This window comes from Urocitellus parryii, chromosome 1 (assembly GCF_045843805.1).
Source record: "Urocitellus parryii isolate mUroPar1 chromosome 1, mUroPar1.hap1, whole genome shotgun sequence".
NCBI classification, from domain to species: Eukaryota; Metazoa; Chordata; class Mammalia; order Rodentia; family Sciuridae; genus Urocitellus; species Urocitellus parryii.
This window is the reverse complement of record NC_135531.1, coordinates 273367904-273377703: the sequence shown is the minus strand read 5'-3', so window position 1 is coordinate 273377703 and position 9800 is coordinate 273367904. Positions and strand designations below refer to the sequence as shown.

Genomic DNA, 9800 nt, shown 5'->3' with positions numbered 1-9800 from the left:
TGGAGTGGACAACTGTGCATCTTGGACAAAATGAAAGATAAGGATGATTTATGAGTTTTCTTACATAAGTTAGTAGTGATAAAGTACCTTCAAACAATGTAATTCCTTAATCAAACAGCTCTTTTTGCTAACTTAGTTAAAAATAAATTCAGTTTTTCATCAGTCTCTTTTCTTACAACCTTGAAAGTGATTACACCTTTCTTTTTTTTTTTTTTTTTTTTTTGGTGGTGGTGGTGGTGGTACTGGGATGGAACCCAGGTCTCTACACATGCCAGTCTACACCCCCAGCCCCTGATTACATAGTTTATACAGATGATCAACAATTCAAATTAGCTGGGTCTGCCATTACAAGTTTTTATGTTGTTAGCAATTCATTGGTCCTTGTAACTTTATGGTCAGCTGGCCTAGACCAGATTCTTAGAAGAAAAAGAGTACTTATTGTATCAGATACTGTCCTGAGTCCTCTCCTATTGATTCCCTATTTAGAGAAAATCAGTGATTGATCTCATTTACTCCTCACAAATGTTAATGTGGGTAGTTTTTATTTTCTTTTAATCAGTGGGCCTTGGAAACATTTAGGAATTTGAATAATGTCAGACAGCTGGGATCAAATAAAACAGAAATATAGTCATACCTACATATATATGGTGACCCACCTTACAGAAATAGCTGGGTTGCATATGAAACCCCCTCCTGCTGGGGAGTAAGCCACCTCTGAGCACCCAGAGTCCCAAGGCTACAGGAACCCTGTCTGAAACAATGCTAGCCTAACTCAATATCCTGGACCAGAAGTCCACTGCTTTCAAAGGACTCCTCTTCCACAGGAAGGCTAGGAATTTACATTTTAACATCATTAGAAGTAACCAGAGCATTTGTTGGGTAACATTTTAACTGGTTTTCAATGACCTTTGAAGCATCAGATTAAATATTAACTAACAAAAAAGCAGCTACCTGCTTAAAAGTTATGCCACTTACCTGGGATTAAAAATCCAGTTTTGAATTTTTTCACAGCTCACTCTTCATCATTAATTTTAGAAAGAGAAAAAAATGCCTTGGAATTAGAAGAAAGAACCCTAAGGAAGGACACTTTGAACTTTTCATGTCCAGTTTTTTGCTCCATTCAATTTCAGATAGACCACATAATCAAAGAATATTGTATGCTTTATGTTTTCAAAGTTCTTCCTAGGTAGTCATTAGTTTTCTATAGACCACAAAGAAAGCCCTTCAATTGAGAGGGGCTGCATAGGCAGAACACTGACAGATAAAATAAAAATACACTGACTTCTGACAATAAGTGAAGACACCAGCAGGGGGCGAACTTGTTGCCCATCCTAAACTGAGGAGTGGAAATTCCCCATTTAGAGAGAATCAGCCCTCTCTCCGCATGGTCACTTGTTATGTAGGTCTTTTCATTGTGGTCCTGATGAATTCCCTAATCTACTCAAACCCACCAATTCAACCATTTTTGAGTTGGACATTCTGCATTTACAAACAGGCTGCCTCATGAGGTTGGAACCAGTAGTTATTCCTAACATAAAAGCCTGAAGCTAGTCTCCCTGGCCTCAGAAATGGTGAGTGATATTCTGTCCATGCCCCTTGGGTACTTTTGCTGGGTCAGACACTGTGTTAAACCCTGGTGACAAAGCTGATCCCAGCTCTCGGGTAGCTGAACGTTCATTTTTGAGTTTAATTCTTAGAAAAAGTGATACCTATGCTGGTTTATAAATCTTTTATACCCCAATGATATTGGCACAATTATATTGTGTGCATGTACAAATATATAACAACAAATCCCACCATTATGTACAACTATAATGCACCAATAAGTAATGGAAAAAAATCTTTACTCCCCAAGGGCTGCTTAATTCTCTGCATTTAAATGTTCATTAAAATTAGTCTCCACTTAGCAATACTGACATGTTAAGGAGCTCATGAAGGAGATGAGAGATAGATGCTTAATAAGTGTTTGTTGGTGGATATCTTTCCTGTCTAAAGCTACCGGTCTTACCTCCTCACCTTCCACTGCCTCAGGAAAAATCCCCTGATTTTTGAAACTAAAAGACTAATGGAGGATTTGACTGAGTGACGTGGGCCATATTGTAGGTTTTCATCAGTGACACCATGGTTCCAGTTGAAATGAAACTGAATCTCTTCCTACAGTGTTTTTGGGCAATCATTACTTTTCTCGTTAAGACAAGAAACCAAAAGCAAAGGTTCAAGTTCGTTTCTTGACCTGTGTCATATTTTCATGGTCACGGGGATGTTTTTTTCATTTTTGATAGTACGAGAGGAACATGAAGAATAAAATGCATGTTTTATGAAAAGAAATCAATTGAATTGATGACCAGTCTTCCAACTTGCTTTTAAAATTTTTGTGACAGTTTAACCAAGCATGACTTGTTGCCAAACTTCACCAAACCATTCTTGGCTTTATCCTATAGTAATTCTCTGCCTATTTGGTTTTTTTTTCTCAATAATGAAACCATCAGAGCCATTTATCATAGTTTATTTAACAGGACTTGACAAAAATATGAGCCTCAGTGTGCTAAGTTAATTAGTTACAACTATGTCCAGCACTTTGGGTAAGAGCAAAATAGCAACACTTCTTATGATCTCAGATGTCAACTTTGTTAAGATGGGCATCAACATGTCTGTGTATCAGTTATGTAAAAATAAAAATTCAAGCTACAACAAAATTGGAGTAGGTGAAAAAATTAAAGACTTACTTTATCTTCTGGCTGTGCAAAAACAAACCTCCAGGAGTTTTTGCTTATTATCATTAACCTAACACCACGCCATCCCCTCTTAGGCATGTAGGACTTAGAGAATAATAGAAGATTTGGGGTGGAGGAGGGGCAAGGGGCAAGTTACCAAAAGTCATGTGAAAAGGCCTCTGAAAATTTCCCCTTCTTTATGTATAAATATTAGGCTGCTTTTAAATTTTACTCAGGTCAAAGGATCTAGTCTTAAGAAGCCTCAAGTCCCGTGGTTCTTAAAGTGTGGCCCCCAGACCCTGCATCAATATAACCTGGAAACTGGTTAAGATGCAAATTCTCAGACCCAGTCCTATTTTCTGTTTTTTAACAAACCTTCAGGGTGAATCTGACATATGCTAATTTGAGAAGCACTGGTTTAAGCTGTTGAGCAATGATAAGATCAAAGAAGAAACTGCGTTGGTTCATTTTCTTCAGGAAAATAATTTACTAACCTCCATTTTATAGCCTGGTTATTTAGCCAATGGTAATTGGTAAGATCACAACTTTCTCTTCTTTGGCTTCTCTTTCCTCATCTCCATCCACACCAAGGGAACTGCTCTCCTCTCGGTAGACATGAGTGCATGCCAATCTTGGCTGCCATTAGGCACAAACTGCTTTAGCTGGAAGATTCACTGGGCTGGACCTAGACTCCAGGGACTCAATAAAGCTGAGCTGGAATGAGACCTTTCCCAGATTAGTAGCTATTTCTAAAATCAAGGAAGAAAGTTCTCCAAACTACAGAAGCACTTGGGTAAAGGTCGACCTGGAACCTCAAGGTCCCAGATTAGGTCAAAGTACATTCTCTGGCTCAGAAAATCAGTGGGTTGAAAATTCAAAGAGAAGAGAGATTTGAGAGGGACTATCCTGCCTCCTTTATGTCATCTTCCATCCATGCATCATTTCCGTACTACTGCCTCGTTCAGATAATTTGCTAATGCTACCTGTGTTCCATGAGAACGTTGGCGGGAGAAAGGGAGCTAAGTAGTTTCTCCTGGTTCCTCCAGAGCAGCCTAAGAAGCCCAGCCAAGAATGGGGAAACACAGAGGAGTGACTCAAACACACTTCTTTATCTGACTTTCAACCTCTAACCAGTCATTTGTACCATATTTAACTGATGGTCCTGATGGTATCTCAATGGAACGCTCATTCAAGCACCAATGTGGATCAAAGGTGATGGTGATCAAGTTCTTCCAGTACTGAGTCATCTTTTTTGACCTTTTGATTCTGACTTTGAAGAGGAGTAAGCTATTTTGTTAAGTACCCACAAGCCCAGAACCTCAGCAGTCCTGCATTGCCCTGGATAGTCAAAGTGTAAAAAGATTAACTCTTTCCCCAACCTCAGTAGCTTATGCAGATCAAATTACATTTTTTAAAAGTTAACAGCAGGTGACTCATCTGAGAGCATGGAAAAACAAGCTCCTTTTCACCATTGGTAGAAAGAGTGAGAAAAAGGCACAGAACAGACAGAGGCCAAGGATTTTCTCCTCTGCCTCCTCCTCCTCTTTTTCCTCCTCCTCCTCCCCCTCCACCTTCCTGGAGGTATAAAGCCACCAGTTACAAATATCTGTCATTTTCCAACTTGTTTCTTTGAATTTAGGTTTTGTGTTGCTTTTCAACATATTGTCAGAACTTCTTGTAAAGTATGAAATCGGACCCACTTTGGCAGAGGCCAAGCAATGTGTCCAGGGATTGATGCACGTCATCTTAACCATGTCTGTGTCAGAGACCCACAGTTCAGTTCACTTCCTGGTAGTTCTGCCCTCGCGCTCTCCAGGTTTAATTTTGCAGACCACAAAAGACAACTAACTTTCCACTTTGGACCTACTCTTACCTGGTGCTGCTGCTCCCCATGTTTGTCCTCACTGATTACGTCCGCTACAAGCCGGTCATCGTCTTACAGGGGATAAGCTTCATCGTCACCTGGCTGCTGCTCCTGTTTGGCCAAGGAGTGAAGATCATGCAGCTGGTTGAATTTGTCTATGGTCTGGTGTCGGCCACCGAGGTGGCCTACTATGCCTACATCTACAGTGTGGTCAGCCCAGAGCACTACCAGAAGGTGAGCGGCTACTGTCGGAGTGTCACGCTGGTGGCCTACACAGCGGCCTCGGTGCTGGCCCAGCTCCTGGTTTCCCTGGCAAACGTGTCCTACTTCCACCTCAATGTCATCTCCTTGGCCTCTGTCTCCATGGCTTTCTTCTTCTCACTCTTTCTGCCAATGCCCAAGAAGAGCATGTTTTTCCACGCAAAACCCAGCAAACAAGCTTCTCAGAAGACACCAGGACAGAATGCCGTCCCAGAGGAAGCCCTTAGAGGTGATGAAGCAGCCCACCAAGAAGCAGGCAGCCTTCCCAGGCATGGGGAGGAGAGCCAGGCCAGCAGCCCTAAACCCAAACATGAGGCTTGGAGGAGCTGCGTGCAGTGGTTCCAGGATCTGCGGGAGTGCTACTCCTCAAAGCGTCTTTTCTACTGGTCCCTGTGGTGGGCTTTTTCCACAGCGGGTTTTAACCAGGTTTTGAACTATGTGCAGATCCTGTGGGATGACAAGGCCCCATCCCAAGATTTTTCAATCTATAATGGAGCAGTAGAAGCCCTTGAAACCTTGGGGAGTTGGTATGCAAGACTTTATCTTATCCATGTGAAGAAAATGTGCATATTCTATGTAGCTGAGATACTCCATGGTTAAAAAAAAAAAAATGGTTAGGCAGTTTGGAAATAACTATAATGAGTATATTTCAGTGATGTGGAGCCCTGAGAAGAGAAAGCTCATGAGACCTCCAATTACAAAACCTAAGGTTAGGAAGAGTATACAGCATGTGGTTAATGTGACATATTTGCTATTTATACCAAAGAGGACTACTGAATCAATGGGAAAAAAAATGCTGTCTCAAGTTTTATCCATGTTCTATCACTTCCCAAGTGGGCAAGTCAATTAAAACTCCAGTCTAATCCACTCGGTTCTCTCAAAAGGCCAGAACCATACTGGCTAGCTTCCTTCATAAGATGACTTTTAAGACCAAAAGGGATGTTAATGTAAAGGTAATTGTATATTGTAAGGTCGGTCTTAAGTAAAAAACAGAGTTTTTGATAATTTTTAATACAAAATGAATTATTAAGCATTCGAACTGTAATCTTGGATAACACCGTGGTAATGATTTCAACACTGAAGACTAGATAGTTTGGAAAAAAATAAAACTTCAGTTACAAAATTCAAAAGAGGCAGCTAATGTCATGAAAGACTGTTGAAGCTCTACCTTTCCCTAAAGACATCAGTGACAAGGTAGCATCCTACTGACCAAATGTGGCCTGTCCTTGGACAACTGGAGATTTCAGATTGAACCATCAAGACCCTTTCCTTTCTCTAGTCTTTCACTAACTCTAGCTGTCGTTTGCAAGCTGTGGACATGAGGTGGGCAAACTGAGCCATGGCACTCACGACAGTGTACAGTGCACGCTGTAGAAAAACAGCAACAATATGTGACAAGAATTGTGAAAAATAATAATAAAAAACAGAAAAAGATTTGTGGCTTATAGTCCAAAGTGATAGGGGACAGAGAGATGTGAACAGAAGGTTAAGGGAATATTTCTGCAACTGGGCTCACTGTGCTGACCCCTACATGCTTTCTTTTCTAAGAAGCAATTTAAGCAAGTCTTGCCTGGCTTAAGTGGACACGATAGGTCACATTCCTCAGCAAACTACCTGTTATCTACAAGAGAAATGCAGGCCCCAAATAATGGCAATAAAAGAAACCCACGTTGCCCTGAAGGGGAAGACTTTGTGACCCTTTTCATAGACCAGATCCCAAGACTCGGGAGATAAGGAGAATTCCTCCTAACCAAAAAATCTGTCAGAATTAGTAGTAAAGAATCCAATGAGAACCAGTCAGCACGGACCAAAATAACCTAGGGTTGCCATGGCAGTGGGACTTGGAAGTGTGATGTCATCTTGCTGCCAGTCAAATCTCAAGAGGTGGACCCAGGTGGGACTCTCTGGAAATGTCTCTGGGATCCTTAATAAAACTGGGGTGCAGGAGAGGCACACTGTCCCTCTCCTTTCTGAGAGGACCCACTCTTTCCCTTGAGAGTGTCCCCTTTCTTTTTTCCTGTCCTTTCAATAGGCTCAGTTCTATCACTCTGAGCAACATGTCTGAAATCTTTCTGATTTGATTGAAAAATCAGGGTTGGCAGTGGGGAGGGGGATCTTTGAACTGCCTCAGTTTCCTGGAAGGGCCCAGGTCTGTAACAAAAGCATAAATTGGCCCTGTACCGATTATAGATCTTGAACAGTTCAGTGGGGTTGCTGACCAAGGTCTTATTTCCTCCCCTCCTTTTTTCTGTTTCGGAGGATCTAATCCAGGACCTTGCACATGCTAGGCAAGTGCTTTACCACTGAGCAGTACTCCCAATCTGACCAATATTTAAATCAAAGAGTCAGGTAAGACTGTGTAAGATGGGGTGGGTGGGTGAGGGGGTAATGTAAGGATCCTATCAGCTCACAAGGAAACATTCTATTTAGTGAAAATTCTGTTCACATCCAAATACATGTGATAGTCAGTATATTATAAATTTTCTCCTCCAGGATATAGCCAAAGATATTTGGCTAACATATTTCAAAGATTTCAAATCAATAACTTTAATAATGATGTTGCTTCTTTCCTTAACAGTATATATGTTGCCTTCTGATTTATCTGCAAGAATAACAGTGAATTCTGAAACTTTCCCTCCCATCTCCATAGCCAGGCTGTTTGGCTGTCCTGCATGGTTTTCTGTCTGGCCTTATGCATATTATTTCACTATTGTTGGTAAGAACCAGGGACAAGCCTCCTCCTAAGCAGTAGTAATTATTGATTGTGGTGATAGTGACAACAGAAGACCAGGAGCACACCAGGTAGGGCAGGGCAAGGCAAGGTGTGCAGTGGCAGGTGAGGCAGCCCCTCGTGGTGGGTAGGAGCCGGTGCCAAGAATTCACTTCACTGCTTTCCCTGGAGTTGGCTGGTGTCTGCTTCATCCTTGTTCAATTAGAGATGGATTTCTGAGGTTGCATTTTACTCAGTAGGAAAAAGGCAGGAAGATTGGGTGGCCTGGGAGGGCCCTGAGAATCTCGCTGGTGCTTGAGGGTCTTCAGATCCAGTATCCAACTTCGAACCCTCTCCTGAACTTTCTGCTTGGTCAAAATGTCCCTCCAGTTAAGAAGCCATGGTACTTGGGGGTTTTTAGATACTTGTCCCTTCCCGGCTTATGTTTTGTCATGATTGAAACACTTTTCCAAAGAAAGGAGGTGCAGGGAGGGACAGGCAAAGTGTCCCAGGCACCGGTGCTCCAGGGGGTGCTAATGCAAGTCCTACTGGCCTATGATAAGAAGGGCAGAGCCCAGAGATGTCTTTGAAGTTACCCCAACAATGCACATGTATTTTCCTGACATAACAAAGCTCTCACATCAAATGAGACTTTGAAGATATTTATTCTGAACTTGGGTGGTTCCACACCCACCTAGGTATTGGAAATTTCAGGATCCGTTGTTAATAGTCTCCTTTTCCTTTCTGAAAGTTCCCATTTGACTTCTAGAAACCTTCTTTAAGATTTGATCTTATTAAGCTCATTTCCACTGTAAATACTTGCTCCTGGGGAGAAGTGGGGGTAGATTCGCCCCCAGTCCTGTGATACACTCTTACTTGAGACATGTATAGAAAAGGTAAAATTCCAGCAAAGTCAGTGCCTAAAACTCTTTAAAATTAAATGATTTTTAGTACCCTTGTAGTAGCAAGGACCTAGCATCAAAATTTTAGGCAAAACCACATATTCGGGTTGCTAAAAGGCAACCGGGTCTTTAAGAAAGAAGGCTGGAAATGGTATGAAATCTGACAGCTGTCTGCTCGGCTCTGCACATGGTAGGAACACACCATAAGACATCTATTTAATGCACATTTGAAGATGAGTTTCTCCTGGGATGGGTCCATAGCCACATGTGCTCCCCAACACGTGATCAGTTAGGTCAGAGCTTTTCCATCCTCAGCATGTTGATGTTTGGAGTTGAATAATCCTTTGCTGGGGTGGAGGGGCTGTCCCACACATTGTAAGATGTGTGGCCACATCATCAGCCTCTGAATCCTAGATGCAGGATGCTCCTCATCATGACAACCAAATACATCTTCACATATAGCCATCTAGGCCCCAGAAAGAAAAGTACCCTTAGTTAAGAAGGGCTGACTAGAGATAGAGTTAGGTTAGGGTGAGAGTCAGCAGCCCCTCATAACTCTTCTCCTGCTATATTAAAACTAGACATTTATTAGTTTAATGGATCCCTCTAGGCTGCATAGTTTTTAAGAGCAGGGACACCAAATTTACCACCATATTGTGCCATAAAGAAGCTAAAAAAAATATTTGAAGAGTAAGTGAATGAATGAATGAGCAAGTAAAGAAAGGAATGTTCACACAAATAGTTGGGAGAGTATTTAGAGAGAATTCTTGAAAAGCAGTTTGGTATCTGTCAGGTATCTTTAGGCAACTCTTTAAATGATGTTTCAGAAAGAGAAAACTGAGATGAAGGCAAAGGGAGAGATCTTGGGTAAAGGGCAGGTGGAAAGGTTATGTGAGTCCAGAGAGGGCACCTCAGATTAGACAGCTCCAGGCTGGAGATCTTGGACGCCTCCCTCCAATGGCCACGTGGTCACAGTTCCCCATCTCTCACCTTCTGCTTTTTCTTGTCAAACTTGAATCAGGCTCCTCTTTTTGCTACAGGCTCCTAAATCCCACTGTCCTCAACCCTGAGCAAGCAAAAAACTTGAGGAATGTGTCCCCTTATCAGTATCCCCTGGGAGTGGGCTGACCAAAGCAGGACACTTTCCTGTCTAGGCTCACGGAGCATTTCCCCCTGAATGTCCAACTCCCCCTGCAGGGATTCTGCTGATCTCTGCCTGCCCCGCCTTTCCCCTATAAAAGAACACCCTTTTTCTGTTTGTTTTGGGGACACTGGCACATTTCTGCGACCAGAACATTGTCCCTATTGCAGTCATCTCTCTTCTAAATAAAAGCTTCTTCCTAAGTCCA

General features: G+C 42.1%; 1 protein-coding gene across 1 annotated transcript; it reads left to right on the top strand.

Moving 5' to 3' along the window:
* The first annotated feature begins 2392 nt into the window (after window positions 1-2392).
* Window positions 2393-9579, top strand: LOC113188100 (thiamine transporter 2-like). The gene is made up of 3 exons (XM_077795171.1): window positions 2393-2542; window positions 4555-5366; window positions 9492-9579. Exons 1-3 carry the CDS (start codon window positions 2393-2395, stop codon window positions 9577-9579), a joined length of 1050 nt encoding a protein of 349 aa, XP_077651297.1.
* Window positions 9580-9800: the final 221 nt, after the last annotated feature.

Coding starts and splice junctions, on each gene's coding strand:
- LOC113188100 (XM_077795171.1), top strand. CDS start 2,393: ATGACTTGTTGCCAAACTTCACCAAACCATTCTTGGCTTTATCCTATA. Junction 2,543..4,554: donor ACAAAAATATGAGCCTCAGT/GTGCTAAGTTAA, acceptor AGACCACAAAAG/ACAACTAACTTTCCACTTTG. Junction 5,367..9,491: donor CTTGAAACCTTGGGGAGTTG/GTATGCAAGACT, acceptor TTTTTGCTACAG/GCTCCTAAATCCCACTGTCC.